At 47.9% G+C, this 21853-nt stretch overlaps 1 protein-coding gene across 1 annotated transcript in view; it reads left to right on the top strand.

Moving 5' to 3' along the window:
- Positions 1 to 13238: 13238 nt before the first annotated feature.
- FAM135B (family with sequence similarity 135 member B) overlaps positions 13239 to 21853 on the top strand; it is a gene marked incomplete at both ends in the record, with an annotated part of 162335 nt that continues 153720 nt past the window's right edge. The window contains one exon of the mRNA XM_082858983.1: positions 13239 to 13315. Coding sequence (XP_082715109.1) covers positions 13239 to 13315 — 77 coding nt within the window. The remainder of the gene's footprint in view (positions 13316 to 21853) is intronic.

Genomic DNA, 21853 nt, shown 5'->3' with positions numbered 1-21853 from the left:
ACGGAGGAACAGAGGCTCAGACCCTGTGAGGCCTGGGCCCCAGCTGGTTGTGGCCCTTTGGGGGCAGGACTTAGAGAGTCCGGTTCTGGTGCCACCCCTTCACTGCCTGCCTGGCCGCCTCTGTCATGCTCATCTTGCCTAATCAAGCATAATGTTTGTGTGAACTGTTTACTATTTGTCCTTCTTCATTCTTGAATGTCAGGTAACACTTTGTGTGTGGTTAAGTATGTCAGGTTAAGTGGGAGATGGTCACCTTAGCGACTGCATTTCACAGTGCTCAGCCTTCACAGGTGTGCGTCCTCTTCTGTAATCTCCATTCCCCTCCGCCTCTTATACAGGTGAGGTAGTGATGGACCACCCCCATCGTCCTGGGACAGGCTTCCTGTACAGTCCCCTTATAGCACGGACTGTAGCGTACACTAATTATCCGTTGTCTCATCTCCTCCCTTTCTTGAACTCCTGACTTACGCATTCACGTCTACCGTTGCTGACACTAAGCCTTGAGTTAGTGTCAGTATTTGCATGATTGAATGAACCAGGGATCTCATCGTGACCACAAAGGGGGTCTGAGCAGGTGTGGCTGAGACATTTATAAAGGGAAGATTGTTTTTAAAAATTAAAAAGCATAAGCTCATGATTAATTCATGCCCCAAAAAACAGGTTGTCATTGTCATTTTATAAAGATTAATATCCAAGCCGGTGTGCAGGTTGCTGTTTCAAGTTTGTTCTATCTCACACTTGGACGCAGCTCCCCAAATCCTCGACACTGCCAGTTCTTGCCTTGTTTGTTTTTCCTTCAGGGTCTTACCTTCTAGCCTTACTCCCTGCATGCCCGGTGTCCCCAGCACAACCCTGATTCCCATTTCCCAAGCTGCTTATCACCCGCTCCTCGCTGGCCAGGGACTCAGAGCCCAGTCCATGCCGTGTACAACCATCGTGACGTTTATTAGCTGAGTGGTCTGAGGTAGCTACAGCCGGCTTCTGCAGCATCAGCTCCCCCCACAAAAACGTGGGCATTTTTTACTGATCTGTTAGGTTTGGGGTTGAAGATTAAATGATAGAAAATGATGAAGTATCCGGCATCAATCACAGTTGTTCCAAGTTTTGCTTCCTTCCCCCGCCCATCCGTGATCCTCTTTGCTTTAAATATGCCCCGTCCCAACCCTCCACTCCTGAATCCTGTACTTTCTTCAGGACTTGGCTGAATTGTAACTTTTAGTTCATCAACAGGTATGTATGGAGTGCTGGCTCTGGGTCAAGCCCTTTGCTGCCCGCTGGGATACAGCAGCCCAGGAATGGAGGAGGGTTTGAGCCCCTGGAGGTGACATTTTGAGAGGCTGATCTAGAAATTAAGCAAGTAAAGAGTTCCATAGGGTAGTTGATTCTCCAAATATCCTCGAAGAGGGTGGTACTAGAAAGGAGCCGTGAGGAGGGGGAAATGAAGGCTTGTTGAGGAAATGACAGTTGTGCTGAGACCAGGCGGAAAACGGAGGACCGGTGCTGGGAAGTCTTCAGAGAGCGCCTTGGAGGCCACTGGGAGACCCAGGCCAAGGCTTCACGTAACCTGCAGGGCTACGTGAAGGAACAGTGAGGGGCCCGTATGCGGGGCATCTTGAGGCCGTGTGGTTTTAACCAAGGAGGTGCAAGGCCATCGGAGGGTGACGTGGCTGAGGTTACCTCCCCCGTCACGACCGTCGTTCCTGTGCTGCTGAGTAGAGAAGGGACCCCGCAGGGAGGGGCCCGACCGTCAGAGAAGCAGGGACACCGGCGTGGAGGCTGGTGTCCTCCAGCTGCGAGTCGAGGGAAGCAGTGGTGGAGGGAGGGGACCAGCGGCCAGCTTCAGCGCAGAATACATACGTGTATCTTGGGGGGCAAATGGCAGGGCTTCTGAGGCCTTCCCTGAGGTTCCCTTCATACTCCCGTACTTCCCCCCGCCCTGAGCTGCACACACACATGCACACACTTATACACATGCGTGCGCCCCTTTATCTGGCAGAACACCCCGTCCCTCCTGCCGCACCCAGGAACAGGCCACCACAGCCCCGCTGCAGCGTGCGCCCCGTCCCAGTAGAGGCTTTGCCTGCCTGGGTCCCTCGTGAGACTCTGAACTGCTGGCTAGAGGCCGTGACTGTACCTTTTGCTCCCTGGATGGGTTCCCTGGGCTCCACGCTGGAGGCCCGGCGCTCGGTAGGTCCACGGGGCATCTGGTCGGTATGACTAACTACATCAATGAAGCAGTGAGGGCCGGGTAATCACTGGGCAAACCGGCCTCCTGGATGGGAGAGGAAGAAACAGTGTTAGCTGCAGACGGCTCTCGGCCGGGGCACAGGTGGGTGTATAGGCCCAGCCCGGTTGGTGCCAGGCGTCAAGCTGAACTCGACCACGCGAGGGTGACTGTTACTGATAACACTCACGCCGAGAGCTGGCCCTTGGGCTGTGTGAGGCTGAGATCGTGTCCATATGGCTCATTTCTGTGTCCCTAGCTCCTAGTACAGTGCCTGGGGCATCCCGACCACACAGGACACGTTGGTTGAACAACAGTGATTACAGACTTTCCAAAACAGGGGAGGACAGCGTGAGCCATAGAGCTTGGAAAGGTGTGACGGATAGAGGAGGTGGACCTCCAGGGGGCTGTGAAGAGATTGGGGTGACAAAGGCAGAGCCGGGAGAATGGACACCAAGGAGAGTGGACACCCAGGCAAAGAGGACGGTCATGGTCTTCTTGCTAAACGCAAGGACCCAGCTCGATTGGAACAGCATTTCTAGAAAGTGTTGGAGGGGGTTTTGACAGAAGGAAGGAACAAACCGAAAAACGTAGCTGTTACCTTTCAAGAAGTTAAAAATCAGTATTTCAAAAAGAATCATACAGAGATTAGGTCACTGAGGTTGCCTTCCTTAACATTAATTACCTCTCACCCTCCCCTCCCCAAAAGTGTTATTTTCATGACCTTTCGCATTGAATTTTAAAGATTAAATGAAATAAACGGGGAGGCCTTCAGTATCATGGGTTCCAGAAGTTTAACCTCTGTGCCTTCCATTACCTCTTTGCTCTGATACACCCCTTTCTCATTTGTATAAATGATTAATATGAATAAATGGGAAAATTAGAAAGTACTCAGGGTCCCATCAACCTAAACGTCAGCTAATATGAATGCTTGCTCTGGGTCCAGTTGCATTTATGTCTCATCATATCTACTCTTCTCCTCCGAGACACATGTGTTTTTTACAGCTGTTGAGGACTGAGGTCCAACCATATTAAGCCACTGGCCTTGAGGTTACAGAGAAATAGGCGTTGGATTTGGGATCCGGCGCAAAGCATGTCTGGCTTTAGCGACTCTGAGTGGAAAGTCCAAGTAACAGAATGGACTCTGGGTACCTCGGGGGTTTCAGGGCTCCTGGGTCCGAGCCGAAGGCATTGTTTATACTAGAGCTGGAGAAGACGTTTGGCCTCACTGGCACCTAGATCAGTAGATGACAGCACAGATAAGGACGTTTTCATGGTTGGGAGGAATGGGGTCACTCTTGGCGGTCATGCAAATGAATGAACTTTGCCAGTCCTGTGACTCCCCCTGCCCCTTTGACGGTGGATGCATCCAGGCCAGACTAATGCCTCCATCCCCCTCTTCCCATCCTCTCCATCCATCAGATCTCCTCTTGGATTCCTCTCCATCGTCCCGGGATGCCTTCTTGCTGGACCATGCCTGCAGGGCAGTTTTCAAGGAAAGGTTAATTATGAAACGAACCCCCTCCTTTCATTTTAAGGGAGAATATTTCTAACTATGAGTGAAAGCCTTATTGTTTCTCTCAGTTACTGTTCACTGAGTGTCTGTGGTCACTTTAAAAATAATGTCAATGACAGCAGCAGGTACTCTGGGTGTTTTCTGAGTGCTGGATATCGCGATATGTACTTTATATACTTCACATGTAAATGCTTCGGTTTCTCACACTAACCCTGCTGGGAAGGTATCACGAGCCCTATTCACAGATGGTAACACTGAGGATCAGGGAAAAAGGTACCTGCACCAAACTAGGAGCTAATAAAGGACAGGGTTTGTGGCTGTGAAAGTTTGGCCCCAGCCTTTGCTACCTCCTCTGCACCTAGCTGCCTCTCTGTGTACTCTGGGGACTCAGTTTTCTCTTCTGTATAATGGGTAGTTGGGCTTCCTAAGCCCCAAGGCCCCTGCAGCTGTGTGAGTCTGTGAACCAACAGCTGAAGCCCCCATAGAAGCCTTAACTGGTGCGATGCACCAACCCCTGCAGGTTCCCCTGGCCCTGGAGGCAGAGGAGCTTGCAGCATCAGCTCTACGTAAAGTAGAGCCCAGGTAGGCTGCTTCTCCCCTTCCTCGTAGCTCCCAGGAGGCTCCAGAAAACATCATTTCACGTCGTTTTCAAGTCCCTCCCTCTCTACCTTGGCTGAAAGGGTGGCTGGGAGGAGGGTGGCCTTTCGTGTGTGAGAAGGTTGACAGTGGCTGCTTCCAGATCTTGTGGGTGGTCCTTGTGGGAACACAGACGCAGGCTGAGTCATAGCGGTGCTTGGGAAGCTAATGACAGACGCCAGCAAAACCGGGTCCCAGAGCTCCACGGCTGGGGCACAAACAGATAGCGCCTCTGAAATGCCAGCCTCGACTCGTTGGGTGGGAGCCTCGCGGCTTCCTTTCACCTCCTCTCCTGTTTACACTGCGGCTTCTGGAAGGATAAATAGAGTGTCCACTGCAGTGGAGCCGCCACTGGGTACTGTATCCCTCTTGGATGCTGGGTCCTCTCTGGAATCTTCTCCAACAAGATGGGTTGTGCTGCCTTGCTTTTCCTGCCCCGAGGACAAAAGGGACTCAAGCTTGCCTTAAAACTAAGAGCCATGGAATCATTTCACCCTTAAAGTCCTAAATAGGGGCCTGGTGCCAAGTGCTCAGGGAGGCTCTATATTTGATCGGAAAGAAGAGTAATCAACTCATTCATTCATCTGCTTATCCATTTATATGTGAACTTCTCTTGTATTTGTGTGTTATTCCATTCCTCCTCTCATTTGTCCCACAGCTGTTATTGCGTGCTCTTCACTACCATGTTTTTTGCTAAACGCGGTGGCTGCCCTTCCTTTAAGCAGCTCGCAGTGTAACCTGAAAGATGGATGTGCTTCCAGAACATAGGCTGGTCAGGGCTGTGGTGGCATGTATGCGACATTCTGGGGGCTTGTGTTGGGAAGGTGGTGGCATGGCCGTTCAGGAGCGACTTCCTGGGGGAGCTGTGTTGGACATTTAAGTGTGGGGAGCTGGTCAGGTAAGGAGGACATACGTGAGCCACCTGGTGGAGATAACGGATCCCACAAAGGTAAGACGCATTCAGAGGCGGTGGAGCGCTTTGATGAGGCTGCCTGCAGAGATTCTGGTGGGCGTGGGTGACAGAGAGAAGACAGATTGGCGGGGCAGGAAGGTCCCAGAGTTTGAAGGGCCTGGTGTTTCTGCTAAGAGTTTGGGCTGCGCTGAGGTTAAACATGCATCACTGTCAGGCTGCTCCTATAGCAGAGGTGGGTCTGTCTGTGTTAAGCCTGACAGAGCATCACACTCTAAGGACCCGGATACCCGAGGTCCTTCCTGGCTTTTCTCTCAGATGGCTCTGTGACCCCGAGACAGTGCCAAAGCCACTCAGACTTTCTGTTTCCTCGGCCCCAGTATGAGGGGCTGAACCAAGTGATCCCTGAGTTTCCCGTGGGGTCTAAACTTCTGAGCTGCTGCTGAACCTCAGTCACACCCACTTCCTCCCCCATGACCATGCAGGGATCAGGGAGGCCACCCCCTGCTCCTTTTCCCTCTTGGGGCACCTTCCCTGAGCAGATGAGATCATGGATGTGACAACTTTGACCACCAGGAATGTAAGACCACTGGACTGGAAATCGGGAGACGGGTTCTGAGCGCACCCCTCTGCAGGAGTGGCCGGCGCTCTTCCCACTCTGGGCCTCACGCTGCTCCGCTGCATGATGAGGGGGGTAGAGGAGCCACAGCGGGGCCTGCCGGGTCTCTGCACTTTGACGTATGAGGTCGTAATACCTGGGTAAAGCTGGTGGTTTCAACGTGTTCAACGAAGAAACCGCCGATGCAAAACCAGCTGACATCTTCATACGACACAGCTTGAGTTGGGTGGACGGCCGTCCTGCAAACAAAATGCTCTTGAAACATCGTAATGCATGTGCAGCCTTCGTAGTCACAGGTAGGGAGCACTGAGGACTCTACTCCAGGCTCGCTCCCAAAGCAGGAATCCCCTCTTCAGCTTCTGGGGAGAGCTCTGCATCTGAAGGTGCTCTTTCTGGCACAGGGTATCAGTGCCACTCAAGGCGGGACTGTCCATTATCTCCGGCTTGAGTTCTCTGTCATTGCATTGAAGCCTCTCCCACCTCAGTGTATGGAAGATGCTGTTACCACCTCCCCAGCTGCTGTCTTCCTCAGGACCCAGAGAGACGGGAGCTTGACCCTGAACCCAGGAACCTTGGCCATGTCCTGAACACCCCCAAGCCCTGGGTCCTGAGAGCTGGCCCTGGACACCACCCAGGTCTTCCCCTGGTGCCTCAGTGTGCTGTCTGCCCAGCTCAGCCCAGCTTCTCCTGCTGGCCCAGCCCCCTTCCAGGGTGAACTTCTTTGGGTGTTTACGCTTGTCTTTGCTATGTGTAACCTCCTATGATTATTATTAGCTATTCTAATGTTAACATTATCCACTGCTTATTGAGCACCCAGAATGTTACTGGAACAACATCCATTAGTGTCAATCTGAAAAAAAAAAAAATCACTGCAAAATAGACGCTACTTTTAGCTGGGAGGGAAAACCTGGTTTAACGTGACCCAGCTAGTCCCTAAAATGGTCAGCACGTGACCCACGTTTGGCAGGATCAGAGCTGCTACCCCTTGCATGATTCTTGCTGTCTCCCCGAGAGCTCAAGTCACCACATGCCTTTTATGTGTGCACGTGTGTGTGTGTGCACGCACACACACACACTTCGGTGCCCGTTTGTGTACGTGCATTTCAGGAGGTGGGAGGAGAGATGAATTGCCACCCACTCTGGTCACATGCTTAACTTCTGGGTGAGTGTCACCAGCACTGGCAGGGAGGGGAGGCTCCGTGCTGGGAGCTGCTGGCAGCAGTGGTGCTTCCTTGCCTTTGGTACTTTGAGGCTCTACCTGAGTTTACGCGTCTGTTACCCTTTTATGAGGTTGTGAAACCTTACGTGACTTCATGCCTGCGTTTTCAGGTGCTGCTTAAGAGGGGCACAGCACCTCAAGGGAAGTAAGGACTCAGTGCTGCGTGGGATGCTTCTTTTGGCATTGTCTTCAGACGTGAAAAATAATAAACGTATACAGCACATTTTGATTTCTACACTGAAGGAAAGAAAATACCTTTTAACGTCAGGGGGCCAAGTGGCCGGGGCTGAGTTTGCTGTGATGAGTGAGGGTCTGGCCTTCGCTCTGCCCCTGCCAGCTGGGAGATCCTGGGGAAGCCCATAGCCTGCCAGGGGTCCAGTAACTCCTACGGGGAAAGGCGTTATTTCTTTCCATCCATGGCCACCAAACTGTTTTTAGCTTTTCTTCCTTGTCTTAATGGTTGGTACTTACTAAACATATATCGTCTGCCGGCTCCAAAGCAATTTCCAGTTGGGGAAACTGAGGCACAGAGAGCCTAAGGTCTTGCTTGAGGTCCTATACTATACTCTGAGGGGCTGAGGTCTCCATCTCTCAGACTGGCCAGCCTCCTGCAGGCTGCCCTGCTGGGTCATGGCCTTCAGCACTGGGCGTTCTTGCCTTCTCTGTTCACCTTTATGTCATGGTGCCTATCCTTGTGGACCACAGCTGTGACCTGGCTCTCTCCTTTCTGGCCTGTGTCCTCTGATGGCCCAGTTGTCTCTGTATCCCTGGTGCTTCGAGCAGGTCTGCGTGCTTGATCCTCATCCTGGTTGAAGGATCTCCCCAGAGATCCTTCTCCCCAGAAGCTCCCCAGAAGTTCATTCCTGTTGAAGGAATGAACACCTCCAGGAGATTCTCCGCGTTTGATCCTAAGCAATCCTGCCTTGAAAGGGGGGTGTTGGCCCACATTCCAGATGTGAACACTGAGGCTCAGAGATGCTGTGTGGCTGGTCCTACGTCCCATTCAGAGGTGAGGCCCAGAGATGGGATCTAATGCAGATGGGGTGTTCTTACAGCATGGCAGAAGCTTTCCTTGTAGGTGACACTCCCTTTCCAATGAAGAGATGCTAGGTTTCATTCCTAATGAGATTGTTTTCTTTGAACACGGAGCTGACTCTCATCGCAGTGACCAGGCAGAAAACTGGAGTTATCTACCTCTTTAGAATGGCTGTCTGAAGAAAAGTGCCCCGGAGGGGAGGGTATCCGTGAATGCCGTTACGCGTGTTCAGAGGACCATTTCTGCTGCTTCTCTCAGAGCCGAGGAAGCAGCTCCATCTGATAGGGTGTTCCAGGTCCCTGTGGCTCCCCCAGGAGCTCTCTGGGTTGTGCTCTGGCATCCTTTCTCTGTCCTCACTTCCTGCCCTGCAGTATCAGGCGGCCCTTTCCTGAAGCTTCCCCACTTGCCATGTTGTAATTCTAAGACTTGTAATCTTTTGAGCACAGTAACTTTGCATGCCCTTTTCATAAAGTCAATGCTGATGTCTATTAAGATCAACACGCCGTTTTTCATTTAATCTTTCAAAGGCCACACACTTTGAAGATTGATGTCTTAAAAGAAAGATTACATTTTAAAGGAAGACGTGTTTGTAAAGGGATTTGTTTCCAAGCTGTATCTAATGAGGTATTGGCGCGGTGGTATTTCTCCAAAATAGCCTGAATATTTCTAACAAATTTCCTCAGAGGCTACTGTGAATGTTCTGAAGCATTTTTGAAAACGTAAGTAACTAATGAAACATTTGAGAAACATTGCAGTAAAAAGTACAAACCATTTTTCTACCTTAGTTGACACGGAGGCCAGGCCTCCAGGGACCCCAGAGCCTCTAACATAAAGGAGAGAGGGATAGTGCTTTGGGGCTGGATGGCACGAGGGGCCTTTTGAATTTCTGCCAACAGTGTTGAAGGCAGAAATAAAAATACTAACTGCTTCCACTGATGAGTGGTTGACGATTCGCCGGGAAATGACTGACGCTCTTTATGTACGTGCTAATCTTCAGGCCTCAGAGCCCCTGTAATGCCTGACATTCCGCCTGCGGTGCCCGTGGAGAGATGGGGCCTTGGGAGATCCTGTGGTATAAGAGCTAAAGAGGGTGGATTCCAGCTCAGCTCTGACATGGAGCGGGGAGGAAAGCTTTGTGCCCGGAGGTGGGAATGGTCCAGGCTGAGGCTGGGAAGACCCGCTCCAGGTGGGGAGAAACTACTCACTTTTCTGAGCAGAGGGAGGTTGGCATGGGTGACCTTGAACCCAGGCACGACCTCAGGAAATGCTTGTTTGACGTTGAGCACATCAGGATCACACCACATGGAACAGAAGCATTGAAGCCACTAGAACATGGGGGGCTCTTCTGTGGTAAGCAGTTAGTGCAGAGATGCCTGGGGTGTGTGTGGGGTTGTGTGTTTTGTGGGCGGGGTGTGTTGTGTATGTGCCGTGGGCATCTTGTGTGTTTGATGGGTACTGTGTGTGGGTATGTCATGTGTTGTGTGTGTGTGTGTGTGTGTGTCTGGGTCTGTACCAGGTGTGTGAGTGTGATATGTATGTGTGTCGGGCGTGTTGAGTGTGAGCCGTGTGTCGTTCAGTGCGTATGTCATGTGTGTATTGTCTGTATGCTCTAACACGTGATCTCTACTGACCGTGAAAACAACTTTACGGGGTGGGTACTCTTATTATTCCCAACTGGACAGGAGGAAACAGAGGGACAGAGAGATGAACAAAGCGACGGGCCCGAAGGCGCGCAGCTCGCGAGGAGCCGAGTCCACTCGGGTCTGCCTAAGTCCACGCCTCCCGTCTCTGCACCGGCGCCTATCCTTGGTGCAGTTCTGCCACGAGTGTTTGCGTCAGAATTCCCTGGAGGACTTGTGAAAGCACAGATTCCTGAGCCTCACTCCTGCAGTTTCTGATTTAGTCGGTCCTGGTGGGACCCAAGAATTTGCTTTCATAACCAAGTGAAGCTGGTGCTGCCGGCCTGGGGACCACACCTGTAAATCAGCCCTGTCACCGTGCGCTCTGTAGTCCTCAGAAAGATCAAGGAGAGCGTTGGGACCGAAGCCAGTGACTCTTTTAAAACTTAATTTTATATTGGCGTATAGCCGATTAACAACGTTGTGATAGTTTCAGGCTCACAGCAGAGTGACTCAGCCACACATATACATGTATCCATTCTCCCCCAGACTCCCCTGCCATCCAGGCTGCCACACAACATTGAGCAGAGTTCCCTGTGCTATAAAACCCGTGGTTCTGGATTCCTGCAGATTCCTGCACCTCCTGCAAAGTGGACCTAGTACAGTTACCAGCAAAATCAATGTGGACCTTTAGAACTGACATTTTAAATGTGAGCTCATCATCCTCATTGAGTTGGTGTTTGGCTATAATGAATCACATGGTATTAACAAGGAAAAGGCAGCTTCCCCACCAAGAAGCTGTGTTTGCATCTCCACGTTCCAGGATTGCATCCTATTAGTCCCTGAACAGTAGGAGGGTAGGGTGCATCTTCCCAGGAGGAAATATTCTGTACGGTATTCTCTATGTATTACGTATTTTTTTTCTTCTAAACATTAATTCCACCCTCAACCCCCCCCCCCCAAAAAAAACCACTGTCTCAGCCCTTCTGCAAGTAAGGACTGGCACCAGAAAACCAAAGCGATGGGCTCCCGGGTCAGTGTTCTTGCCTCGTGTGGCATGATGCTCCCCTGTGTGAATCAGGGTCAATACTGCTTGCCTCAGAGAGGTGTGAGGGGCGTGTGAAGTGATGAATGGAAATCCCCGAACAGTGCTTCCCCGGTGGGTGTAGGGGTGTCCTGTTCCTGCACTCCCTTTGATCCTCCATAAGCTCCCCCCAGGAGCAGAGATCATGGGGGGTTCAGGCATTACCGAGACAGACAACCGCAAGCAAGGGTGTCAGATGTCTTTGCCAGCTCTGCAGTGTTTTAAGGATTGAGACTGAGTGGGGTGGTGAGAAAGAGGGGAGATGCAGTGGTTGCTGTTGAACGTGAAAACGAAATGAAGCCCAGAGTGGCTCTGTTTGCTGGCCCCTCCACTGGCCTTTTACTAGAAATGCCTTGAAATTGAAATTGAGTGGCGGGTTCTGACCTTGACCGGCTCCGATGCATTCGGCGGGACCGGGGAGCGCCTCGATGGGTCACGCATTAGGGAAACAGGTTTTCAGTACTTTTTCTGAGTCTGGCTTTTCCAGGCTCATCGGCTTGAGATTCCATCCTGCAGAATTTATAGCCGTTGGGCCCTAGGATCTGCTGCACTTTAACGTGGTGTGTAACGTGGTGTGCGGGGTCCTGTGTCTTTAGAAATGTTGCCCCGGATAGCACCCTTGCCAGGGCTGAGATGCAGCTAAGGCCTCGTTAATCCCTTGTGCTCTTCTTATTCTTGGGAGCTGGCCGAGCGTGGCCCCATTAGCTGCAGTGAAGTTGTGCTCTGAACCCCAGCGATGGTGGTCTGGTCCTCAAGGCGTCTTGGGGGCAGAAAGAAGAGGGGCTTTGAAAGGAGACTTAGGTACCAATCACTGCTTGCCAGCTAGGAGAGACCACATTTCCTCTTACTCCCCCCGCCCCCCTCTTATTCTCTCCCCTCCCCAAGATCATGCCAGCTGCTACCTACTTAGAACCTTCTAGTTCCCCCAGAACCTGCTCAGTTGCAAGGAATTGCAAGTAATTATCTCCTTTCCTCCTCCTAGGTAGCTTGTACTGTCCCATTACACATGGTAGTAAACTGAGGCTGCTTACCAAAAGCACACACCACTAGAATATTCTGGAGTCACAAAGGGGCTCCAGGTTAGAGACTTTCTGATCCTTTTCCTTGTCTGCCCTATGGGGCAAGAACTTTTATCACAACATTCTCCTTGGACAGAATCAGACGACTCACATAAAATATGCGGCACTGGGCTTCCCTGGTGGCGCAGTGGTTGAGAGTCCGCCTGCCGATGCAGGGGACACGGGTTCGTGCCCCGGTCCGGGAAGATCCCACATGCCGCGGAGCGGCTGGGCCCGTGAGCCATGGCCGCTGAGCCTGCGCGTCTGGAGCCTGTGCTCCGCAACGGGAGAGGCCACAACAGTGAGAGGCCCACGTACCGCAAAAAAAATGCAGCACCAGGAATACACTAAATGCTCAGTAAAAGTCAGTTGCTTTTCCGTCTCCAAATCTCTGATATCTAGGTGATTTCATATCCTCAGAAAATCCATCCTGCCTTGAGTCTCCCTGTCAATTTGTTTCTCATCCTAGACTGGGAATATTTTAATTTTGTACCCTTTCATCTTTTCTATCCAACCTTCTTATTATTGGCCCAGGGTGTCCTGGCTTGGAAAATCAACAACCTGTCACGCTGGGTTCAGCATCTGCTTGGCGATAGCACCCACTGCCTCTGCTTCCCCTGCTTCCCCGGTAGAAAACACATTTGTCCTTGCACTCCAGGCACCTTACATCTTTAGAGACTACGTTTATACTAACAATGATAGAACCATCTTCATTCATTATTATTAATCATTATTAATTGTCTCTTACACTTATGAACTTTTTGCTACATGTTGGGAACTGTGCAAAGTGCTCTATGTGGCAGATTTATTTAATCTCCCCATTGTCTATCAGAGTTATATGCCATTACCAGTCCTCCTGTTACAGATGAGGAAACTGAGGATGGGATAGGTTCCGTTGACTTGCTCGAGGTCACACAAGTAGAGAGTGGAGGAGTGGGAATTCTTGCTCTGTTGGCCATGAAGCATGTGCTCGTAGCTGGGATGCTCGTGCCTCCAGGTGCTGACAGGTAAGGAAGGGCAGGGAACTAGCCCAGCTTTAGAATTAGTGTATCTGGGTCTGAGTCCCAGTTCTTGGAGGTGTGAGCTGTGTGACATCCTGTTAGTTACTTCATCTCTCTGTGTCTGTCCTATAATAGGAACCCCTGGGTGATGGTGTCCAGTGGACACGTCATGGTCCCGTTGGCCAGATACCCTTGTCCCTCTACGTCAGTGCTGTTTGAGTTCCAGTTGTAGAAGCCCAGGCTCTCTGTGTTTGGCTGATGTGATCTCAGGCTGTTCATTTCCCTCTTGTTTTTTAGGTAATGAACCGAAAAGATCATGTCTGAGGTACAAGGAACGGTGGAGCTTTCTGTAGAGCTGCATACGTTTTATAACGTGGATCTCTTTCAGAGAGGGTGAGTGTGCTTTCGCTATTGGTGTTTGCTACACATTTGTTTCGTTTTTTCTCTGGCAGATCTTGGTGGTGAGGGCAGGTCATAGGAAATTTTGGGTTCATGAGGAAAGAATCTGTATTATTTTTCCTGCCAAGTGGAAAATCCAAACTTTTAGTGCATTTGAAAATCAGCCATAAATTGACAAAGACCAGAAAATGCTAATTTCTCTCATCCTCCTGCACGTCTTCCTACTTGCTCTTTCCATGAAATCTGTCAGTCAGTGTTAAAGGAAAGTGAATTTATTGGAAGTGAAGCTTGCCTGGGTAGCTCTGATAAAAAAGGTGTCTGTAGGATCAATATTTCTAGGGGCCATCTCCCCAAACCACATATCATAAAACCTGTACCCAGATCTCTCAAAAACTGAGAATTTACAATGTCTTATTTATTTATTATTTATTTATTTATTTTTGCGGTACGCGGGCCTCTCTCTGCTGTGGCCTCCCCCGTTGCGGAGCACAGGCTCCGGACGCGCAGGCTCAGCGGCCATGGCCCACGGTCCCAGCTGCTCCGCGGCATGTGGGATCCTCCCGGACCGGGGCATGAACCCGTGTCCCCTGCATCGGCAGGCGGACCCTCAACCACTGCGCCACCAGGGAAGCCCCACATTAAAAAAAATGTCTTTTTTAAATACACAATTAAAATATAGCTGCTCCTACTTTTTCGGGATGTACTCTGAATTTGGCATTTTACGTGCATGATCTCACTAAGTCCCACACTGAGATGGAATCACCAGTTCATCCGAGCCCAGCACTAAGTAGTTTGAGATATGTGAACTTACATATGGATTTGTAACCATAATTATTAATAATGTACCCCTTCTGCACTGTATATTGACCATCAGATATTGACTAAAGCTCGTATGAAATCGTCATCGTTAACAAGACATTTCAAAATGGCACACCCAGAACACAAAGAGAGCCTGTGCAGGCGGAAGGGGAGGTTGAAAGTGAATATGGAAATCATGAATTATTCGATAAACCTGCGGTGCTCTTCTCTTCTTTCCAGGTCTATGTGGTTTGGGGAAGCATCTCGTTTAGCTGCATTCACTGCTAAAGTCTAATGTTGAATTAGTCTGAATTAAAACCAGACTATTGAATCATTGTTCTGTGTGTGTGTGTGTATATATATATATATATGTGTGTGTGTGTGTGTATTTTAACATGCATAATATATTATATATAATTTTAATTATTGTATATTACTGTATAAATTACCAGTGTATATATATAATATATTATATATGTTATGTATATAATTTTATTACTGTGTATGTATATATTACAAAAGTTATGTGTTCCATCAATACATAAAATAATTATTTTTAAAACATGAATTATCACATTTCTTATCTCATCTTTTAAAATACCTTTTCTTGTGTTTATAATGCATACTATATACAAGGAGAACTGTAATGTATATGATTTATAAATAAATATACATATATTGGGGTTGCATGCCCAAAAATGTTTTTACTGGTAAACATGCAAATCAACCGTTGGAGACCACTGGTCCATCTAGCAGAGCAAGGAGAACTCTCACAACTTTCTTCTAGCTCTTGCTACTATTTCACGGTGTCAAGGAGTGTGGAAATCTAGGCACACACGTCGATGTGGATGAGGGCATAACTGTATGATCAAACTTGCTTGAGGGTGGGTTTCATTTCAACTACCTCCATGAACAGGCTAGGGCATCTTTTGGATGAAGGCGATTAGACCTCTCCGGGGTGGAGGGAGTGCTAGGATCTCTAAGGTCCCATCTGCAATAAGACCTTGACGTGAATGGTCCCCAGCCCCCTGGATTCTGCCTACAGGGAGCTGTGGACAGGCTGGGCATGATGCCAGCCAGGATTCTGCATCTGCCAGGGGAGTATCTGACGGCCGTGGTCCCTGATGCTCAAGGGCCAAGGAATTTTCCACTCTGAATCCTACAGGAGCCATGAGGATGGTGAAATGTAATTACTTTTCCTAGCAAGCACTCCGTGGGGATGTGATAGCTGCAGTCCAGACCTAGTAGGCAAGGTGGGGGCCTGGGTGAAAGAAAGTGGATGATCTCCTGATGTCATTAAAGAGAAGGAAGGTGGGATTTGGGGAAGCCGGCCCTTTTGGGGGGGTGTGAGGGTATATGATTAAATGTGTGCTCCATACTGTCCTTGGGATGGTAGAAATTAGAGCTGGGGCTTGCAAAACGAGGAGAGCGCCCTTCTTTGGATTGCGTTTGGCTGTGGTCATCCAAGTTCCACCTGGCTTCTCCAGTTGATGAGTAGTGCCCATGGGCCTGTGTTACAAATGTGCTAGCTCATTTACCCCATCTGCCCAGATAGACACCCCTTCGTGATTTGTTGCGAGATGTTGTGTTGGAACCGCATGGATACAGAACTGAGAATATTGAGCGAGGATTTGCCCTGATCAGGGAGTTACTTGCTTACAGCACATTTATATTTGTCAATAGTTTTTCTAGTCCCAGAAGGCATACTGCTTTTTGGTGATGTTTGCTTTGAACAGTCAACTTGCATTTATGCAAGGTCTGTGTTGACTGAGGTGAATTCTCAAAGGAAAAGCATATCTGAAACCAGTCAAAAGCATCATGAATTGCCACCCCTGTACTTGGCAGTGAGACTCATCCTGATAAAAAGCCAGGGGCAGGGAGGCACTTGGGAGCCTGGCTTTGGGGTCAGACCTGACTTTGAAGCTAAACTCTGCCACTTATAAGCTCTGAGAACATGTCCCTTTAAAACCAGTTATCACTCTAACATGGTGATGACAAAGCCTATTTTGTGGGGTAATCTGAATGGTTACGGCACTAGTTGCATTAATTAATATATGCAGAGCAGCTAGCATGGAACCTGGTATCTAGTAGATGCTATCTAAATTGTCACTTCTACTAGTAAATCCTGGCTTCCAATCCGTCCTGAACACTATTACCAGAGTTATTACCCCAAAGGGTTGTTGAGACCATCTTGTTTTCTCACTCCTCAGCCCAGTGCTCAGAGACTGAACGGTTTGAACTTAAACTTCTTCTGTCTTTACTGTCTGTACTCAGACCATTCTTGACCCTCCCCGCCAATATCTGCCTTGAAAATTCTACCCTCTGCAAGTTCCCGCTCCAATATCACCTCCTCTCCAAACCACTTCTGTATATTGATTGACGTTCACCTACTGTAGTCAGCCCAGTTTTTATGAATCCCTCTTCTCCCTGTTTCTAAAGCGCACCTCACGTGTTTTATTCTGTCATCCACTCACACACGCATGACCGCAAACACTAGTAAGCGTACGTTATTCGCTTAGGCTCCATAAGGATGAAGATGCAAGATATTCTGCCTTCAAGGTGTTTACCAGCTAATGAGGGAGATGGATACATACATAGAAAATGACCTTGGTGTGTGACACGGTCTATAACAAAGACAGATTCGGGTGCTGTGCTGTGAAACAGAAGCAGGAAGCCAGTCTGTGGGCAGAGTCAGAGAAGATGTCTTGGTAGGAGATAAGCTATCATTTGAAAGCTGGGCGGGGGTTGGCCGAGCAGAGGACCTGGAAGGGCGGGACAGGAAGGGCTCAGCGGTGTCAGGAAGCAGAGCCAACCTGAAAGACCAAAGTGCAGTGAAGAGTAGGAATGAAGAAGTGGATGGGGTAAGAGGGTTACAGCCTACCTTTTCCTGGACGTGTGATTATAGAGATATTCATGTCAACTGCCACACACTTTCTTAGATTGCCGTGGGCGGAGGGCTGGGCTGAAAGAGGGAATGATAGTGATGTCGTGTGTGGCTTTAACTTCTTCTCAGCTGGATCCAAGCTCCTTCAGGCTAAGGACTCCCTCTTACGTGACTTCATATGGCCAGTGCCCAGCATAGAGCCTGGTGCACCCTGACAGATCAAGAGCAGCTTAGGTATAGGGTCACGTGGCTCTTCATTAAATGATAGTCATAAAGATAAAACAGTCCCTTCTTTCATTATATGGTTGTGACGTCTCCTCTTCCCCAATAGGAGACTGGATCTTAACACATGCCTTTGCACATGCCTTCTGCTCAGGAACCTATAGAGATGCCACCCTAGCCTTCTAGCATGGGTTCTGGGAGCCAGAAAGCAAAAGGGAAGCTATTATTTCATTTACAATAATTTTCTCATAAGGAGATGCTTAAGTGAACAATTAATTATAAAACCCATTGCCTGGATACGTGTAAGTCATTAATATATTAATAATTCATACCTGCTTATGAGAGCATGAACCTTCATTCCTAACAGTGTTAGCTGAAAGGGAGCTAACATTTGTCCTTGAAAATGAATTCAGGTTTCATTTTCAGTCTTAATTCAAACAAGGCTCTGAATCAAAGTGATTTTCTTCCTGAGTGAAGGCTTTCATTGTTTGCTGTTCAGATTCACCTCCTTCTTTCCTCCACCCCTTCTCTACAAGGTCACTTAGAAGATTTTCCCTACTCAGAGGTTTTAGATGCTTTTACATATAAATTCTGTCCTGCCCACAGAGCAGTTGCACAAAAAAGAACTATAATCAGTATGATCAGATCTTATGTGGAAGATCCAATGCTCGTAGAAATGTTAGGATTGAAATCCCCCCAGAACAAACTCACCTGCCTTGTCTCTACCGGAGTGAAAACGGTTGGCTCCCAAGTTAAGTGATTCCTGAAAGAAAATCCCATCTTGTGTTTATGCCCTGACATCCCCACTGTGGCCTGATGCCCAGCGACAGCTAAGCTCCCTGGGAAATTAGCTAACCAGCCCTGATGTGCCTTAATAGACTCAGAAATACGATTACCTTTGCTTGCCAGAGAGCAATTCATTGATTTGACTGGTTCTGTCAGAAACAATCCTTTCCTTTCCTTCTCTTATTAAAATATGTTGGGATCCTTTTCATTCATTCCTACCCTTTTGAAAGGGAGTGGGGATTATACATGGTCTGATTTGGGATTTTTATCACTTACAGCCAAGGGTTCCATCTAGCACAAGGAGGGTAGATAGGCTCGATGATCTTTAAGAGTCTTTCTGTGAAATTCCATGATGATTATTTTCATAAAAATTTGATCTCTCTTTCCCCCAAAAATGGCATTTTATCTCCCCACGATAAGTTTTTTATTTTAAATATCTGTTTAAGTAATACTGGGGATAAACAAGAATATAATTATTATAAATGTGGCTTGTTTAGTAACACTGCTATTTAAGAACCAGTGATATACTGACAGTAATAAAGGGATTTATGTCCCTCAAATATTTGTCTCAATGTCGTTCTTTGAAGCCATTTAACTCTCACCATCTTTAGAATTCTCCATTCAAATATCTTTACTTTGCTAGGTTTTACTTCTTGGCTACATATTCAGGCATATAGGCCTCTCTGGGAAACATCAGTACTCAAGGTGTGGGGTGTGTGTGTGTGTGTGTGTGTGTGTGTGTGTGTGTGTGTGTGTGTGTGTCATCAGACCTCAGAAATACGGAACGCTTCGCGAATTTGCACGTCGTCCTTGTGCAGGGGCCCTGCTGTCTTCTCTGTATAGTTCCAGTTTTAGTGTGTGTGCGCGCGCGGCCGAAGCGAGCACTAAAACGGCATTTTAAATAATTATTCCTGTGGAGGGTGAACAGACGTCAGTTGCCCAAGGGCTTATGTAGATGGACCTCCTGGATTATTTTTCTAGCAAATCCACATTCCTGTTAACAATTACCCTGTCCCATTTTTTTCCCCTGTTTTTTCCCCTTTGAATCTGTGACTTCATAAGCCTGCTGCTTTAAGCCTTTTATCCTCTTAATCCCTGGCTGAGGACATGCTCAGCAGATCTGTAAAGAAAAGCTCCTTCCAGGGGGCTGAGAGCTGGCCTGCGGAGATGAAAATGTCTCTGGTGAGCTCAGAACCACCCACAGGGCCTAATAACCTCGGGGAGGAATAAAGGCGGAACAGAAAGCCAATGAATAGTGTGGTCCTTTCTAGTTTTCTGCTCACAGGTCCTCGCTCAGGCCTCTCAAGGAGAACGACAGGGCACGTGGTCATGGACGTGGTGTAGAGGGCAGAGCAGAGACCCAGATCTGGTCTAAGACACAGAGACCTTGGATCTATCTGCACGTCTTCTGCAACTAGCCGGGTCCCCGTGGGCGAGTTACTTTCTCGGTTTCCTTACTTGTTTTGCAGGATCTCTATTGGAAGTCATGAGGTGATATTTGTAAAGCATCTAGTTAGAGAGCCAGGCCTGGCAGTGCTGCCAAAGTGGGCTAAGCCCTCTCTGGCCTTTCTATCCCATTGATTACAATGCAAACTCTGCACCAGACGGTCCTCAGCTGGTCAGTGCCAGGGCTGGAGCAGACCACTGGCCTGGTCGGACTCTGGACTGGGTGATCCTTTTTATATTTTAAGCAGTTATTTAAATTCATCACTACTAATCTCCCAGGAAGAGGTCTCCTTGCCAGTCGGAAACCTAATGGACTCCATGCAGATTTGTATTGGCCTCAATGGGGGAAATTCTGCTTTCTCTTCTTTATCTCATTTTTGGAATCTATAAAGTGAAAATGCCACAGTTCTTTTCCTCTGCCTTTATTGAGATGTAATTGACGTATACTATTGTGTAAGTTTAAGGTGTATGTGTGATGATTTCATGTATGTATATATCGTGAAAGGATTACAATACGGTTAGTTCAGACATCCCTCAGCTCAGATAGTTACCATTGTGTGTGTGTGTGTGTGTGTGTGTGTGTGTGTGTGTGTGTGAGATCATTTAAGATCTACTCTCTTACTAGCTTTCCAATACACAGTACATATCTAAAGAAATAATAGCTTTAGGGAAACTCGTGAGATACTATAGTCAATAGAGTTATACTGAACTATAGGATGTTTCTTTTCTAGAAGGGTCTTGGAGTGGATCTCGGGTCAGAGTAGAAGATATAAGAGAGTGAAGTCCTTAACTGCTCTGGTTTCATTCCCAACTGTTGTCAGATGTCGCTCAAAAGCAATTTTAAATGCATTTCATCGTTTTCTCATTTTAAACTTTCAATAGCTGTCATACAGAGTGAAGTCAGAAAGAGAAAAACAAATATCGTATATTAATGCATATATGTGGAATCTGAGAACATTGATATAGATGACCTTATTTACAAAGCAGAAATAGAGACACAGACGTAGAGAACAAATGTGTGAACTGGGAGATTGGGATTGACATATATACACTATTGATGCTAGGTATAAAATAGGTAACTAATGAAAACCTACAGTATAGCACAGGGAACTCTACTCAGTGCTCTGTGGTGACCTAAATGGGAAGGAAATCCACAAAAGAGGGAATATATGTGTATATATAGCTGATTCACTTTGCTGTACAGTAGAAACTAACACAGCATTGTAAAGCAACTATACTCCAATAAAAATTAAAAAAATAAACTTTCAATAGCACACACATATAGTTTTGCCTAGTGAAAGAATTATGGTGACATTTTCATCCTTGTACTTTTCCTTATTTTTCACAATATACATATCACTTTTGTAATCAGAACCCTCCCTCTCTCTCTCTCTCTCTCTCTCTATATATATATATATATATATATATTTTATCATCCAACAGGGTGAGGGAGGAAATGATCGTCACCCTAACAGTCCTCGTTTAATCTCAAATCTCTGTTCCATCTCGTCTTAGACTTCCGCAGAAAGCATTTTACAAAGCTCAGAGGAATTAAACACTGATTACGAATCTTCAGGGCATCAGGCAGGGAATCTCCACCTTTTGAGTAGAGGCGCATTTGTGAACAGTGGGAATCTAAAAATCTCCCACGTCACTGATGTCTGGGTCTCCATGGCCTCACAGATCCCAGGAATTGGCACTCAGGTCACTGCAGTTACTGTTTGGGAAAAGAAAAGACATGCCTGGAAGGTTGGTTCTTTGCTGCTCCTCCTAAAAGTAGGCAGAACTTTGCTTTCATCGGCATGCTGTGCTCCCAGAAAGGGTGAAATTCTATGCTCTCTCTGAAAAAAATCTCTTTAGTGTCATTGCATGAAACTTTTATGTCTCAACCCACTAGAATCAACCAGAATTTATTTGGAGTAGAAAATTATAAAATTCTCTATTACTACAAATAGCCTCACGTAACCCCACAATTCTACAAGGGATGTAGTGTTATCCCTAAATCATAGAGGAAGCAGAGCCCGACATGGGTTCCAAGTCTGGCTCAGTTTTGCACATTGTGCAGGTGGCCAGGTGGAGGGTTTCTTGCGGGGATGCCTGCACCCCAGAGTCCTTGCATTTGCGTTCTACTTCACGAGGCATGTCTTGTTTGGCTTGGGCAGACGAGGGTGTTCAGATGTCACGATGGCTGCCCCTACCTCCAACCTCTTTAAACGCTTGCACTTCTGCAAACAGCACAACTACAGAGCACGACTTTCCCTTCTGCTCAGACTTCCTTTCCTGGCCGCCTGGCACCTATCTGGATGTTTTCCTTGAATAATCAGGGGATGACGTACTGGGAATTGAATCCTTCCAGCCAAAGACTGACAGACCCCAGAGGCATTTGCTTAACCAAA

The sequence above is a fragment of the Leucopleurus acutus genome (assembly GCF_964270905.1).
Source record: "Leucopleurus acutus genome assembly, chromosome: 17".
Lineage (NCBI taxonomy): Eukaryota > Metazoa > Chordata > Mammalia > Artiodactyla > Delphinidae > Leucopleurus > Leucopleurus acutus.
This window is presented reverse-complemented; position numbering and strand designations above follow the sequence as displayed.